The sequence below is a fragment of the Hippoglossus hippoglossus genome, chromosome 24 (genome assembly GCF_009819705.1).
Source record: "Hippoglossus hippoglossus isolate fHipHip1 chromosome 24, fHipHip1.pri, whole genome shotgun sequence".
In the NCBI taxonomy this organism is placed as follows: Eukaryota; Metazoa; Chordata; class Actinopteri; order Pleuronectiformes; family Pleuronectidae; genus Hippoglossus; species Hippoglossus hippoglossus.
The window spans coordinates 8,570,111-8,587,146 of NC_047174.1; the positions used below are offsets into that span (position 1 = coordinate 8,570,111).

A 17,036-nucleotide genomic window follows, 5' to 3' on the forward strand; every position below is an offset into this window, starting at 1 on the left:
TGTACTTTTGCTCTCCAGCCAAAGGGAAAGCAGCTCATCACAGTAGTTGAGAATGACTGAGCATGGCTGACTCTTCACAGGGGCGCAGCGAGAGTCATGTTTCCGACTCTCCGACACCATACGGACCTCGCTGAGCGCAGACAGGAGTCTTGCCAGAGTTTGCAAGTTCCCTGCAGAGAGAGCTGATATTGGCAGCGTTGGATCAGGGACCATAGAGACAGGAAGGCAATTTATATCAAATACATTGGGAAAAAAAAAGTGTGTTCACATCAATCAGACAGAGAGAAGCTCCGTGAACTGCCTACTCAGAAAAACAGCCTCTAAACGACATCCAATCCTGGCAGAGGCACTCAAACGCAACCCGCCGCACACGCACTCACTCACAGGCGGAGACACTTCCCTCGGAGACGAGCGGATACATCACCTCCTGATGATGCCACATTATTTTTTCCATCACAAGGGTTCTGTCCAATTAAGAAACATATCTCTGCTTGTGGGAGTTCTGGGGGCCCGTGGGGAGGACACAGGACAACATTTGGACTGGTCCTTCTCAGATAAGACATTTCGGAGTTTCTGAGACTCGCTCTGTTCCACTAATGAGGCCTGGGAATTCTGGAGCCCCACCAAAGGCATCAGTAGGAGAGGAATTTCTTGGCTACTTTAATATCTGTGCTGTCACGGTGCCAGACGATGTTCTCCGTTGAGCTGTGGAAATGTGAGCGCTTCCCACAAAGGCAGAACTACAAGTTTTTCCTTTGGCTGGTATCTCAAAGGATTAACGTGATAATACTTGACAATACCGTGGGCCTTGTTTTCCAATAAATCCTGTAATCTAAATCTCTCCCCAGGTTGTGTCACTACTAATATAGTGGCTACATAATAAACCAGCTGAGAAAATAATGGAATAAAAGCAGTGCTTTTTTTTTTTTTAAACATGTAAAGGTCAGACAATGAACATCTTTAGCAATTCAGATAAATCCCGGGATCCTGAGGTTAAACCTTGGGCCTGCATGAGTCAGTTTAATGAATGTGACCTACGGCTGCTATTAACATTCATCTTATGAAACATTCCCACTCGGCTCCAACACAGCAAGCTGCTCTCTCGCCCAATCCATCACTAACGCTGCTACAGCAAGAACAAAGGCCAAGCTTCACTCGTCCATGTTCATCTTCTAATAGCTTTTGTGTTCGATAACTCCACAGTTTAGTGTCATTCCACAGCAATAACAGAAGCTCATTTATTACCATTTCTGCGTGTTCTAGGTGGACGTGCTTAAGGCGGACATGGAGAGCGCAGAGTGGAAGATCTTGGAGAACCTGATCCTGGAGGGAGTTCTGGACTCGGTGGGTCAGATGCTGCTGGAGGTTCACCTGCACTGGGCTGGTTTCGAGGTGGGCGGCGACGACCCGTCAGTGGTGCGGTACTGGTTCAGCCTGCTCAAAGAGCTGGAACGCGCCGACTTCCGGCTCTTCCATGTGCACAGTGACCCGGCAAAGCCACACCTCTTCCTGCACAAGAATATTCTCAATGCCAGCAGTGTTTACACACTGAGCTGGGTGAACACGCAGTGGAAGCCTTGAGCCAGATTGACAAAAAAATAAAATAAACTGCAGGAACGGCAACTGGATTAAAATTCGCGAGTTTGTGTACATTTTTCAGTGTGAGCACGAATTCCTGCTGCAGCACACCTGCTCTTATCTGGCTTGACCTTTTCGTAAAGCTAAAATCCCTGCTCCCACTTACACCCCCCCCCCTCCTCCCGCTCCTGGCCTGTAATGACCTCAGTCGTGTAGAGGGGCAGAGTAATTGCCTGCAGAGGCGTCTCTGTGTTCTACCTCATAGTGGCTGTGTTGTTGGCTGCAGGTCAGCCTCTGAGTCACACCCACCCGGGTGGGTATGGCTCATGGCCAGACGGTCCTGCCTGATATTAGACAACCTTTTTGGATTCACAGACCCAAGAGACAGCAGCCGGCAGAACAGTGGATTAATTCAGACACTTTATGTTAAAGGAGGAAGGAAGATGGGATCTGCTCTGGAGGCAGAAGATAAGTGTCTGGACACTTCCCTGCAGATGAACTTGTTAGACTATGTCTGGATCACAGAACAAGACAATTTTATGAATAACTGCATTATTAAAGTCTCATGTACGCAGTGTGTGTATTGGATATTTGAATGAGGATGTGTGACAGAGAAAAGATTCAGGTGTATATATCTTCTTCTGAAGTTGAATTGGCCTTTACCACAAAATCAACAAATTTAGTAAAAAAATGTAACACTAAACAAAAATCATAAACTTACACAACTTGCCAAATACTTTGATATAACTTAATTAAACAAGGAAACAAAGAATTGTTTTTTTCTTTTTCATGATTTTGTGTTAACCTATATTGTGTTTAAAAAATTTTGATATGCAAGAATTCTTCATTAAAATGTCTAAAAACAACGAGACCTACGTTATATATTTAGATGACTTGTGCAATTCATTATCCAAAATGCTCCAATGTCAAAACCCAGAGAAATCCTCAATTTAATCAAGGTAACTGGACGTATCATTTTTTGCCTTTTTACTGTGTCATATATGATCTTGATTATTTATTGCCACCTGCTTTACGACGTGAATAAAACTTAAATACATGAACTCATCTGTGAATTGGATTTGCACCCGAGATGCGTCAGTTAGATATTGGTCTGCGGTGGTGGTGGGGACTCCACCTCCCATGATCCAATGACAAAAAATACATGTAGTTTTAAGAAGAATATTTCACAGAATGTTTATTTCCACAAAGGGATGGTCAGACAATTAAAAACAAATGATTTTATGAAGGATTACAAATGTATACTAAACAGAACACTGCCGATTAAAATGAAAACATTTACTGAAGAAAAAAAAAAAAGCCAAAGTAGCCCTCAAATGTGTTTGTTGTAGCAGAAACAACCTTTAAAAGTATGTTTGTGTTCATCTTTGTACAGATACATTACAGGAGTTTACAAATTTGAGCTCTTGGGATACAATAAACAGTGCGACAATTAGACTGGATACCAGTCCTGTGGCATTCACCTCGAAAAATGTTAACAAACCCCATGGGACAAACAAACCCGTTCTGTGTCTTAAGTAAACCAGTTCAGTTTTGCCCCTCATATCCCACCCAGAGCAGTTTCTAGTCCCAGAGTTTGATTTGTCCGTCCCAGCCGCAGGTGATGACCTTGGAGGTTTCGTGTGGATGCCACAGGGCGCTGATGCAAACCTTGTCGTGAGCCTTGATCCTGTGGTAAAGCTTGGTGGTCTTCCAATCCCAGATGTTCAGCTTTCCGTCCGCATCTCCCGAGACCACGTAGCTGGTAGAAAGGAAAGGAACATGAGTGCTTCTCTAAAAAAAGGACTTCTCTCTCCACTTCACCTGCCAAAAGGTGGGAGTTTTTGAATTTTTGGTATTTAGTCTGGCCAAGAGTTGCCGTGTTGCCATGGCTACTGAGAGGAAGTGAGGACACCAGTTCACACATGTGGGTGGTGGTGGGTGAGAGGCGGGGGAGAAAACAGGTCTTAATGGGTATTTTGGCTAAAATTAGGGAGCTGAACTGTCCTACTCATCTCTCCTTGTGGAACTTATACACTAGATAACGTGAAGAGACTGTTCTCCACAGCTCTTCAACATGTGAAGGGTTTTTAGAGGCGAGCAGAAGCATCTGTATGAAGCTGTTTTTGAAGCCGTAATGTTGTTTTTTTTCCCTTTCATTAACTGGAATAAAATGCTTCCTGCAGTTTGTTTTCATTTCCTCATAATGATATTTAAAAAATATTGAAGGACAAAATGTTTACCTCATGTCTGGGGAGAAGTCGACTTGGCAGGCATAGCCGGCCACCATGTGGCCCTTGAAGACCTTTTTCTTGTTCAGTCTGAAGCGGTTCTGGGCTCCGAAGATAAGAATCTGGTTGTCCATGGACTGGCATGCTAGCCATTTACCTGCGGAGAAAAACAGACAAAAAACATGTCATCACACTGCTACACAAAACCCCTGTTAACGTTGCACAAGCACTGATGTGGTAATAAGATGCATGATGTGTTAGTATGTGCTAAACCTGGCAGGGTAACACCTCCAGTCTTTAATTCCGAGTGAATGTTTGAACCAAGTTTGAATCCATTTCCTCATGGGATTCCCGAGATGCGCTCACAAGAGAAAAATATGTTTTTAAAGGTCACGGTGACCTTGACCTTTCACAACCAAAGTCGATTCAGTTCATCCACGAGTCCAACTGTAAATTTGAAGTTCTTGGAACATATAACTCACAAGAATGGAACAGAAGCACAAACTTAAAATGCCTCCGGCCACTGGCTGTACCCTGGGGCAAAGGCATCAAAATGTGGACATTTGCTTTTGAGTGGACGGCCCTCTGAAGAAGGGTTATGAACTCATCATTCTGCCATTGTTAAATTGGGAAGTTTAGGGCGTTGTAGTGAAAAATGAAAAGAGGTTTTCCATCAGTGACTGCTCAGTTGAGATCTACTTTACAGAGCGTTTCAGCTCCTGACAACGCTGCGGTCTCCAAGTCACCACACAGTGATAAGAGGCAGCGCTCCAGTGTCAAAGCATTACATGACTCAGTGCACTTCTTAAAAGGAAACATGCTGGAAATTATTAATGTGTTATGAGAAAGCGCTCTGGTGTTGGTGGGCAGTGTGTGTGTGTGTGTCTGTCCTCTTACATCCCCTCTCACAAAAACATCAGCTGCGATTAGTGCAGAACAAAAACAACTTCACCAATGTCACCGGCGCACTAAGGCTCCGTCGGTTTGATGATGAAGATGGCAAGAGGAGAGCGATTGTGAATGTGGTGCTTTGTGGGCCGGGTGCCATTAAGGCATTAGAGAAAACTCAACGGTTTCCCACTGAAAAAACATGGATTGTTCAGATGCTGAAGAGGAGCAAACCATTTACGGACAGATAAGAACGTTGCCCAAAGGAAGAGAGAGAGAGAGAGTGCATGAAAGAAAGAATCAAATTAGGTAGAGCGAGAAGGAACAAATAAGCAAGGGTTGAGTTTGATGATACTTGTGGACACATTTCTTTGTTTCTACAGGATGCAGGATTTCATGCATCTTGCCTTTTCCCCCTGCATCCAGGCTTCATGACAGTTGTATTGATTTTCTCATTCAAGTGTAATTCCAACATCAAACTCTTACATTATCAAATTATTGTCCGCTGCCTCACATTTTTCCTTGTACCTACAAGTGATATCTGTAAAGGCAGTAGTCCCTCTCCTCGTCTGCATTGTGAAAATAAAATACTAACTCTCAGGAATATAACCAACGAACCTCAAAGCATTGTGTCAAGCAACTGTTATTATTTAAAAAGGATCAGAGACTTCTTTCAGTAAAAGCTCCTTCATGCCAGCTCACCTGAATCAACTGGTAACAGGATTTCCAGAGCCCCCCCCCCCCCTTCAGATTTCATACCTTTCTGGAATCCACCTTTCTGGAATCATCCCTCTTTGATGCACACCGACATGTCATTAATTGAAACGGCAGGCTGCTGTGTGCTCTGCAGTTCACAGGAGTGTTTGAGTGTTTGAACAGCGCTCTGTGACAGCTGGTGCACCCGGAGCAAACAGAGGATTGGATAGATCAGGTCATGTATGAACTATATGCATGCATGTATGTATGTATGTATGTATGTATGTATGTATGTATGTATGTATGTATGTATGTATGTATGTATGTATGTATGTATGTATGCATGCATGTATTTGAGTATGCCTGTCTGTCTATAGTTCCTAATTGGGCCCAATCCTGATCCAGTGACAGGCTCTGAATGTTTCCTTCTCATACCTTTAATTAGCTGAACTCAGTCCGCCCCTTATTTTAGTTCTGCTGAGCAATGGCCAGCAGCTTCAATCTGGCAATATAGGTTTATTCTCCCTAGAGGTATCGGCACTGTGTGTGTATGTGTGTGTTTTGCCACGGTTTGTCTACTCACCATTGGGAGAGAGTGTCACAGCTGGCATGGAGTGCATACTGGGCTCAGCAATGTACTTGAAGTCCACAGGGATGTCCCTGAAAAAGGCACAAAGCACAGTGATTACTTTAGAAAACGGGTTAAACACTGGATGAGAGAACACGCCGAGCAGGACCCTGAAGAAGAAAAAAAAAAAAACAACATTCAAAGAGCTGTAGCTTGTTTCACACTGCAGCTGCTTACACGCTTGCTTCTGAAGAGAGGACGGCTAAAGCGAAGGATCAGGTGGTGTCGCTTTTACAGCTACTGCATGTCAGTAAGTGTTTGATGCTGCACCACCGACTGTGCCGGCAACCAATTATTCATTAATCCGTTTTGTCTCCCTGCTTTGGGAGAGAGAGGGAACTTGGCTATTTAATCTTAAATTGTCTGCAGAAGATTATTCAAATTTAGAGTTCAGCATGTGTGTGTGTGTGTGTGTGTGTGTGTGTGTGTGTGTGTGTGTGTGTGTGTGTGTGTGTGTGTGTGTGTGTGTGTGTGTGTGTGTGTGTGTGTGTGTGTGTGTGTGTGTGTGTTTGCCAGGATGACAGCGTGGCAAGTTGTGTTTTCTTTTCTGCTGACCTTCTAGAACATGCTGCAAACAAAATGTGTCTTTCTGTCTTCAGTGTGTGTGGGATCCTTTCAAGTAAGAGCTAAAGAGCAACAGCCGTCAACACATCTTGCTCCCCGCTTAAACTAAAGCCACGTCTGTTTCTTTCACTGAGAAGTAACAGCTGGAGTCAAGTGATGGGAGTAAGACCAAAAATGGACTCCCAAGGACTACAGACAAATGAGAAATGCAGTCCCTCAGACAGATAAAACAAACCCGGATTCATGTGTGCGTACACAGTCAGACATTAAAAGGGGCCCCTCGGGTTTGTCAGAGCTAATGTCTGCAGACAAGCTAAACTCTGACGAGATAACAAAGCCACCAGATCTCCTGTTCTGAACTGGAAAACGTGAGGGGATAAAAGGGAAGAAACATATGACAAACAATCTACACACAAGAGATATTCATGAATCATAGATGATGGTACTGTTGTTTGCTGTTTCACGTCGATCAAGCTCAGGGACAACGGCGCAAACAGAAACAGGATTTTTGTATCTTTTTAACTTATAAAGTCCAGTTTGTCAGGCAGAACAGCTGCGGACCCTGACCCAGGGTAAGGCTGAGTGAGATGGAGGCAGCTGCCTGATCAGGCTCTGAGAAAATGTTAATTCTGCCTTCCGGTTAGAAATGGTGGATTTACATTTAGCAGCAACTTAATACGTTCTCAGCGTAGTTACCACACATCAGAGGGAGAACTTCTTTGTTATTACTTCATGTAAATGTCACTGTTGCCCTAAATGTCCCACTGAACCCAACTCAAAATCTTGCAGCTCAATAGTCAGGGTTCGGGTTAAATTGTCAAATATTCATAATCTGGTTTGACTAAACTTCTGTGTACTCTTACGGGCAGCTGTGGATCTGGAGCGTTCACTAACCAGAAGGCCGTTGGTTTGATGCCCCGCTCCTCCATTCAGCACTCTGAAGTGTCCTTGGGCAAGATACTGAATCCCTAAATGTCCCTGATTGCTCTGTCAAGTGTGTGAATGGTGTGGGACAGAAAATGCCATTTTCTTGGCTGTCTCAGCAGTTCACTTTTCATCGTATGTAATTCCAACAATGTCCTTCATTCTGTGTCCAACCCAGTTTCATTGTTCTCTAAATGACATCTAATCCTCCTCCAGTGGGTACTGCGGACGCTTCGCTCCCTTGTGACAAACCTCTGCTGCAGATAAAGTAGCCTCCCCAGAATCCTCATGAATATGTGTGTAAGAACAAGGATAGAATTTGAATTACATGTGGGCATTTCGCACTGTGATTCCAATGACTTGTAAATTTGCTGCCTCACAAGGTTTTCTAACCATCTGGCATTTTGCTCTCACCCTGCCCGTCTCTGCCAGCCTTGGCTTCGACTCCCCTGATGTGAGACTGTTCTGGGGCAATTCAGTCTAATGCTGGTATGTAACCGCTCTCAAAAGAGGGGAATGGCTCCAAGAGGAAGGAGGCGAAGGAGGCAAAGGAGGAGCTCAGAGCCAGGTGGCATCCGTGGGAGAAAGAAGCACAGTAAAGCCACTCTTTAGCCCGACATACCACTCGCATGCTCGCTCCCACGCTGCACAACAAAAGGCCCATGGGACCACCCCCCCTCTCAGACAAGTATAGAAAGTAGAGTCATGGGATATGTTTCAAATTGCTCCACATTTTTGTTGATATTTTAATATGCCCTTCAACTTTCTGACTTAAAGCTTGTGTGAGAAACTAAACCGTTTTAGCAGCTAATCCCCATTTTTCTTATTACGGAGTAAAAAAATAAGAGAGCTAGGAAGTTTCTTATCCATACAATGCCTCCCAAATCCACAGGAAGCTTCCTTTATCAGCTGCTCTTTAAATATTTATCACCTCAGGGCAAAGAATACAGACATTTGTTTATCACCACAGGACCAATCCGCAGGCGGCCCTCGTGGTCTCTCCTGATTGGCTCCATGCAAGGACAATTTCAATAAATAAATGAGCTCATTTAAAACATGTATGTGTCTTGTTTCTGTAATTTCAGGATAGGAAGGAGAATTCCATGTATCTGACCTGCCAGTCATCCAAGCGCATCTTTTCATTCCAATAACTGGGGTTATTGTTGGAGCATTGTCACTGGACAATGTTTAACTCCAGGGGGGGAAGAAGACAAGTAACAGATGCATGTGAAGCAGGCAAACTGCGGCAGAGGCTGTGACTCAGGGCACATTAGCAGCACAGCTGGGTGAACAGTACAGTGCAGGGTCGTCTGGAGGTTTGTTGATGTCTGCTCTTCTTATTAATGTCTAATGAGAGGTTCAGGACAGAATATACTGTTTTGTGTGTTAATAGTTTGTCCTTGGTTTTCTTGTTGCACAGAAAAGACCAATTTAACTTTTGTTGCATGATAAAGCAAAAGATATGTTTTCCCTTCCTGTTCATAATGAAAACACAGTCTTCCCTTATTAACCACTCTGTTTTGGGGAGTGGGATTATACGCCTTGCTTAGAATTATTGCAGCAAACACTATGAAACAGCAGAGTTAAATTCCAAATACTACATCATATTTTTAAAGTAGTCTGTACTTACCACTCCCACACTCTAAGACTTTTATCGTCTGATGTGCTGACAAACCGACGATTCTCATCAACAAAGGTGATGGTGTTGACGGCTCCCAGGTGACGGTCGTACTCCTGAACCACCTCCTTCGTTCTGATGTCCCACTGTCAAAGATCAGAGACAGAGCACAGGTTAATACATTCATCTCTGACAAGTGAAGAAACTGCAACTTGATGATGATCAGCTGTTTTTTTTTTGTGCAACGCTGTTCACTCATTCTTGAGCATTACATATTTTCGACCACCCAGATGCTGATGACCTGCTCTAGTCACAGCCAGTGAACCTCTAGCGAAGCATGCACACACACAACTACGCACATGAGCACTGGAAGTTAAGGTGTGTATTACATGCTACTATGAGCACTGGGGGTATACACAGAAATTCCTGTGTACACTTGTACAACTGGGGAATACATGGGGAGATGGTGATAGCTGCAGAAAATACCAACTCTACCTGAACAATTTTCTTGTCCGACATGCCGGCCACAAAAAGGCTCTGCTTCTCCTCGTCCGGGTTGAACTTAACGCAGTACGGGACCTTTTTGTTGGTGAAGGGGGAGATGCACTGGCCTGTGGAGGGAAGCAAATTGAAAGTCAAAGTTCCAGAATAATCCACGGTGGCTTTTCAGAAACGTAAACTCAAGTTGTTTAAAAGTCTGCGGCCGTCCCCGCAGACAGAAACAGCTCAGGCGTAACACAATGTGTTCATTCAGCAGAGATGAATCCCCATGGGGCTGATGCTACCACCACTGTTGGAGCTGAGAGAACAGGAAATTACAATGACTACACTCGGAAACCCTTCAATTTTGAATGAAAGCTTTTCACCAACTTCAGTTCTATAGTGTCGTCAGGGATTTAACTGAAATTGGGACAAATCTGGAACAAGAAAAGATCCCTGCGTGTGTATGTGAACTTCAGGGGTTCCTGCTCTCCCCGATGCTAAAGGTCCCCCTGTTAACTTTTCCCTCTGCTCATCCACCTCTGTATCTATTTTTATGTGTAGCTGCAGGAAATAATTAACTCTTAACTCAAGTACTTGGAAAACATGTCGACACAAGGGATCCTGTTATTAACAAATGGGGGATATAACTCTTTTCTGCCCTCTGCTGGACAGGCAGTCTTGGGTTGAGAGGGGTGGATAGAGACAGATGATCAGAGGGGACGACAGGGACCTGTACGGTTCACATACACACACATCGAGATCACATGTAATTTGGTTTCATTTATAGAACTTAAAGTTGAAAAATTCATAATCATCAAATACTCAAATTAAATGTTGGCCTGTTACAGTCGTAATATGCTTTTATTTATTTATTCGTGTTTCTTCTCAATGTCTTTTTCAGAATTTTGTAAAGGTCTAATATGTTTATTATATTTTGGAGTACATAGTTTATGGTATTTGTGGGATTATAAGATATGTGTGAAACAATATAAGATGTTCTTATGAGAGTATGTCTTTTGGGGCTAATGTTGCATTGACCTCTATGTCATCAGAATATTTATATTAATAATTAATAATAATTAATCTGCAGATTGTCTTTGAAGTATGAATTGGCTATTCCATGAAATATGATGAACGGCCATCCCAATTTCCTTCAGCCATCTGCAATTTACTTCTTTTATCTGACCAACAATCCAATCCAAAAATTAAATCTGTTCATTATCACTAAAATAAAAAACACCCAGCAAATCTGAGAAGCTCTAGTGACGGGATTCAGGTACACACAGTCTGTGGCTTTGATTTGAAAAGTACGTGTGTGGTTAAACAGTCCATATAAAGGGCAAATCAGCGTACCTGTTTCAGTGTCCCACAGTTTCAGGTAGCGGTCATAGCCAGCGCTGAGGAACTTGGTCCCACTGTTGTTGAAGCAAATGTCTCGTACTGCTTTGCTGTGGCCTAACACACAGAGGAAATTCACACACATTTTACAAACAAATACATACACATTTTCCAGAGAAAATTCACTTCATATGTCTTATTTCCAAAGTCTCCTCCAGGAGCCTTCCTTTGATACACAATTCATTTGAGGGGGACGTGAAATCTGGTTATGGGAAAGAAAGGATGTTGAGGGAGACAGATGAAGAGGGCTGTGGGAGACGAGGGGAATAGAATCATTAAATGAGCTTGGAGAGAGTGAGAACAAAATAACACATCCTCCTTCAGTCTTTTCAACTGCTCTCCACCTTCTTTTATTCTCTTCCTAATCCCAGTATACGTACGTAGCCTTTTGGCTTTTTCTCAGGGAGGGAGACGTGAGGTCCCAGTGGGCTCGGTGCTCACAGATGCTCCCCCTTGTTAAAGCTGGCTTTTTATCAGGATCGCGCCGTTTCCCCAGCGATAACAGGGCCCACTGAGGCTAAGTGTCTGCCTGTGAGCTGGCTCTAAACCCTGCTCGCTGACAGACCAAAGCCAACGCTGCCACCACAGACAACTTTGATGGCGTGTGTGTATATGCAGGAATACACAGATACACAAAGTACTGAAAGCAGGGCAGACATTACCAAATATACGGTTTGTCTCTGACTATATGAAAATACACACATAATGAAATGCATACTCATTAATGCCCTGCATCCGAATATATTGACTGTTTCCACTGCTTGGTGATACTTACAAGCATTCGAAGATAATGGGCATTGCAATAAATTTAGTAGAAGTAAATGAAATAAAGAAAATTTATTAGAATGCTTTCTGAAAAAAATCTCCAAATCCTCCAAATACATGAAATAAAACTAGAACAGCACCCAGCAGAGTGAATAGCTCAGCCAAAGACCAACAGTCCCCTTAAAAAAAACCATGTTTAAATTAACTGGATCTGGATTTTCTATTTGTACCCACACCAAATTTCACCCACGCAAAAATATCAGTCCCCTAAACATGTCAGATCTTTTTTCATCGAGATCCATGAATTATACTCTGAGAAGTCAATAAACATAGTAAGTAGTATATTCTCCACAATGTATCTTTGCACTTCTAATGCCGCTCTGATGGAAAAACAATGAACATCATCAGCTGCATCTCTGCTGCTTTTTACACACACACACACACACACACACACACACACACACACACACACACACACACACACACACACACACACACACACACACACACACACACACACACACACACACACACACACACACACACACACACACACACACCTTAATTCAGGCTATTCACGCCTAAATTGTGTTCTCTCTTCCCGTGCACCGGCTCCTCTCTGTGTCTAGTGCTCTCCCCTGCCCCTCGTTTCCCTCGGCCCCGGGGCTGCTGAATTATGCATATTCTGTGAAGGAGCTGACAAGCAGAACCGGGGCTGCAAACAATCTCTATTCTGACAGCGTGCTGTCTCTGGAAGAGTGTAAGAGTGACCTGCATGCATTAGCCTAAACACCCCAGACCCCAACAAGAAAAAAAATCCTACACTTTCTGTCAACGGTCAGCAGACGTGTCATTAGTGTTAAAGTAATGCTGAGCTCAGTCTGTTCCTGGTTTGCATTTCCCAAAATGCAGTTTGCCTTCAAGACCTCCAGCAGATTTCATGTTTGCTAATCATATGCTGTTTTATATAAAATAATAATAATACAATATTATGTCACCATTTTATACAGTGGATAGTCAATATTCACCAAAAATAGAATTATGAGCGCAGATCTAGGCTTACTCACCAATAAACGTCCGTATGCACCTCCTCTCGCCGTACACTTCCCACAGCTGTGGAGAGAAGGAGGTAAAACTGAAAATAGATTTGACATCACTGAGCCCATCACTACATTAATACACTACATAATTTATATTAAATTTGATCATTTGTAGACTCTACAAAGCATCACATTAAATATAAAAAGAAAAAGCTGTTTTCTACAATGCAGTTTGTAGAGTACAATAGATCATGGTGATTGTAGATATTAGCTTTTAACCTTTTTCAAAAGAAGCACAATATGAGAAAACATTACAGATCATATAGTGACATGGTAATCAGCCATATCAAAACACAAGTATTACATAATCATTCATGAGCTTCTGTGAGAATTTACCTTGATCTTACAGTCCATGGAGGAGGAGAGCAGTAGATGGCCAGAGCTAGGAAATAGTCGGATCGCACTGACACCCTGGGAAATAGATTATATTTAGAGATTTAATCACATTAGTCTCTTTATCTTGAGTATGCTAGTCACAACTGCAGCCACTGGCCCCAACAGCACTGAAACCACATTTCTGTACATTTTCAGACGTGAATTTAGCACAAAATATATTTGGTATGACTTGAACTACACACAGAGCAGAAATGAGGCTCAATCCCTAAACATTTACAAGCAAAACTATTGGGCAAACACTTGCCATAATATTCAGACAGATATTCTCAATCTTATAGTAAAGAATGGCACTGTACTTGATGATTTTGACATTTGACATTTAAGGTATTCATGACTGCTTAGATCACACAAATTCTGACCAGGCTTATAAAATGGTTTATGTGCATTTTTGGATTTGTGGGACATTTCTTAAGTCATTATCTTTTCTTTTGCGGTAGTGTTATAATTGTTCTACGCTAAAAGTGTTAAAATCATTGCTTACTGTTATGGAAAAGCTGCACTAGATCTCAATTGTCCACACAAAATACTGTGCATGTTAACGCTATTGACCTTAATTGGACATGGCCCAGACAACTGGTATTAAAGCAGTTTTCAGAAGAGACATCAATTGAGTCATGATGAAACAAGGGTATATAAAGTGTGTTCACCTTCCACTCTGCCTCTGTAACAGTCTCAAAAATGATGACGACTCTTCAAAACTTTCTAAAAACTTAGGCGACCACGCATCGGCCGGCTCAATAGTATCTCAACATCAGTGCTTCCACACGCTTTTCAAACTCTTCTTATTTTAAATTAGACTCTGAGGGGTGTAGCTTCCTGCACAAAGCTGATAGGAGCCAATTTAAAACTTGAGTGATTTTTCTCTCCCTCAAGCACACTGGCAGATCTGAGGCATGAATCAGATCTTTCTTGGAATAACCCAGTGTTTGCCTTAATATTTAAATTATAAAGACGGTGTTTTGAATGAATGAATACAATCTGATATGGCCGGGACAATCTGTGCGTATAAGGCTGTGCGTATAAGGCTGTTATCTTGTTAGTCTTGGAAAATCAAATGCATAATACAATTTCCTCTCATAGACACACAATTCATATTTTGCATGTCAAAATCATTAGTATCCACCATTGCAGTATTAGAACTTATCAGCAAAGTTTGGGTAGAGAATATTTACAGCTGCAAGGTTTTATAACTGATAGATAATGGACCATTCACAAAGACAAACAAATGATTGTGCCTGACCTTGGTGTGTCCGGACCAGACATGAATCTGTTTCTTAGGCAGATAACACTTGTCTGGAACTTCTGCAGAACGCAGGTTGATGCCCACATCCTGTGGAACGTGGAGGTAGGACCTGCCCTGGTAATCATACATGTCTTTAACTGTAGGAAGAACAAAAAAAAAGACAAAATGTGTGAAAAAAATCCTGCAGCATCTGGATGTGTTTTTAAAAGCACATAGTGCCATAGCTGTTCAAATGTCTAAATTAGAGAGGGCAACAGTACCATGGAGAATAGTCTTCTCCTCTGCTGGAGATTCTTCCTCATTCTTTCCCCTCTTCTGTCTCTTGGCCAAGATTTCATCCAGCTCTTTCTTCTCTTCCTGTAAAATAAAAATGTATCACAACCAAGGTTACAAACAACAATCATTTATGTTCTTGGATACAGTCACAAATGCAAAAGATGAGCAATTTAAAGTGCAAGTTCATGCCTTTCAGCTAAAGGGAATTACTTGATTGAGTGAAAAGTAGCAGTCTTAGTAACAATATATAGGAATAAAAAATACCTCTGTTGGTTTGGCCAAATCCTTCTCATCGGCATATTTTGCCCAGGGTCCAAGGAAGTTGTCAATCTCTCCTGCTTCTCCGCCTTTGACCTTTTTCCTTTTCTCAGATTTTGTATGTCCACTCTCAAACACAGTTAACCCTTCAGGAGGAGCAACAAGAGATTACAATTACGATCTTCCATTAAATACTTAATTCAAAATATAGTTGTAAGTATGTGGCCAGATGTAGACCAATTGCTTTTAATCATTACCTTTATTTTTCTCAGCGTCTTCTACTGCACCAATGTAGCTACTTGTGGATACATCGTGTGTGTCAACAGAGGGATCTAGAGCATAACCTATTAGCAAAGGGGAGAGAGTTATAAAAAGGTCATTCAAATTCAAAGAGTAAATCAATCACATCTGACGAACCAATGACAGAGGTCAGAAATGGGCTCCTTACCAAAGGTGGAGAATGTCCTCCTTTGCTGCTCAAACATGAAGTCGTTGACGTGAGCAGGTTCTGCGAAGCCAGACAACATGTTCCTTGGGGCAGACATCTGCTGACTTTTGAACGGATTCATTGGCCCAAACTATGGGGAATAATAGAAAAACAAAATCAATATTATGGTAACCTTTTATGGAACCATAACTGACAGGGTCCTTCTGTTTGATTCATATTTAAAATGTACTGTTTAGATAGATCCCGCTGTAAAGTCCCACGAGCAAAACGACAACGTATACCATATGCAGGACTTCAGTGTCGAGACTTGGCTCTTGTGTTGCTAATCTCAACACTAGCAATTCATTGTCTGGATGCATTTGCTTTTAAAATGGTTTAACCTGAGCCAAGTTATACAACAATGATGCTGAATCATCACTTCCATACAGGGATGGTAGTTGTTACTCTTTTAAATACAGAGGTATCAGATCAGAACTCAGTATTAGCTGATATTGAAATGTCCGATGTCGGAATCAGTATCTTGAAGGAAAGAAATTGCACCTGAACATCTCTATTCATGTAAACACATCCAAATCCAGTAAGATACAACATGTAGGCTGTGTGCTCATTACATCCAGTATCTTAATACAGTAGCTAATATATTTGATATTGGGTTGAGCTCAGTGATTACCTCTGGTGCAAACAGGGTTTCAAATGTCGGGTTGTAGGTGACTTCTTTCAGCGCAGGGTCCAGATGTATGCCAGTCTCCACACCCTCCTGACAAGAAGATAGACAATCCGTTATAACTTTGTGTTTTACAAGCAGGATCAGATGATGAACGTAAAAGTAAAAACTCAACACGGAGGCAATGTTGATGATACACTGTTATTCTTTCTAAACGATAAGCAAGTTATTGTTTGATGTAGATTCACAGGCTAACACACAACATCCTCTCTAGCTCCAACCTCAAAGTTTCCCGCTACAACTTATACTTGGTTCACAACTGTTATCGCAACTCAAATAAACAAATACTCGTCAAGTGTTTATCTTATTTGCTGAAACAGTAGGTTAACAATATTTAAGCACAATGCGACCAGCAGTTAACTATTTCACTGTAATGTTAGCTAACGCTAGCTAGCTAGCTACGTTAGCTTACCTTCACGGCGACCTCGGGAGCGGAATTAAGAAGAGCCAGAGTCATGGTGGGTTCAGACTTAAGAGGCTTGAGATGGGCCATGGCGTCCGGATCCACTGGGTCCACTTTCCCCGCAGCGGTTTTCGATTCCGACTCATTGTCCGAGTCCGAATCGCTGCCGTACGAAACGAGGGAACTTATGGCGGCAGACATGTTGGATGTTGTGAATTCGACGGAAGCGGGAGGGCGGGACTTCCGTTATAGGTTAAAAAAATAAAATGAAGAAAAGAAAAATACCGAACTTAAACGATGTTGCCAAACAGAACCGTACTATTCCCAAATTACATATTAAAAAATATTTGTTCTATTTTTTTTGTTTCTATTTCAATTTAGTGGTATTTTTGTTAACCTTACAACAGCATAATTGTGT

General features: G+C 42.2%; 2 protein-coding genes across 3 annotated transcripts in view; one reads left to right on the plus strand and one right to left on the minus strand.

The window, feature by feature from the left end:
- The window catches only part of mettl24 (methyltransferase like 24), a 37,152-nt gene extending 28,826 nt beyond the window's left edge, over positions 1-8,326 (plus strand). Inside the window, exons 5-7 of one of the 2 annotated variants that reach the window (XR_004613312.1) lie at positions 1,264-2,203; positions 4,249-4,255; positions 8,314-8,326. Coding sequence is in view for 1 of the 2 variants with exons in the window: in XM_034580371.1 (XP_034436262.1) it covers positions 1,264-1,581 (318 nt within the window). In the remaining variant the exon portion in view is untranslated. Of the gene's footprint in view, positions 1-1,263; positions 2,898-4,248; positions 4,256-8,313 lie in introns of those variants that run through there. The other variant, XM_034580371.1, reaches the window with a different exon arrangement.
- Positions 2,757-16,859, minus strand: cdc40 (cell division cycle 40 homolog (S. cerevisiae)). Its single transcript, XM_034580369.1, has 15 exons — positions 16,628-16,859; positions 16,162-16,248; positions 15,492-15,621; positions 15,301-15,387; positions 15,050-15,189; positions 14,770-14,866; positions 14,507-14,646; positions 13,207-13,281; positions 12,838-12,883; positions 10,961-11,062; positions 9,620-9,735; positions 9,137-9,270; positions 5,974-6,050; positions 3,819-3,963; positions 2,757-3,337 (listed from the first exon to the last, which is right to left on the minus strand). The coding sequence occupies exons 1-15, from the start codon at positions 16,817-16,819 to the stop codon at positions 3,160-3,162; spliced, it is 1,746 nt and encodes a 581-aa protein (XP_034436260.1). The 5' UTR covers positions 16,820-16,859; the 3' UTR covers positions 2,757-3,159.
- Between the last annotated feature and the right edge of the window lie 177 nt (positions 16,860-17,036).

Excerpts from the sequence above, each read along its gene's own strand:
- cdc40 (XM_034580369.1), bottom strand. The coding sequence starts at position 16,819 with ATGTCTGCCGCCATAAGTTCCCTCGTTTCGTACGGCAGCGATTCGGAC. Across the intron at positions 16,249-16,627 it reads CTCCCGAGGTCGCCGTGAAG|GAGGGTGTGGAGACTGGCAT; the intron begins GTAAGCTAACGT and ends TCTTCTTGTCAG. Across the intron at positions 15,622-16,161 it reads AAACCCTGTTTGCACCAGAG|TTTGGGCCAATGAATCCGTT; the intron begins GTAATCACTGAG and ends TATTCCCCATAG.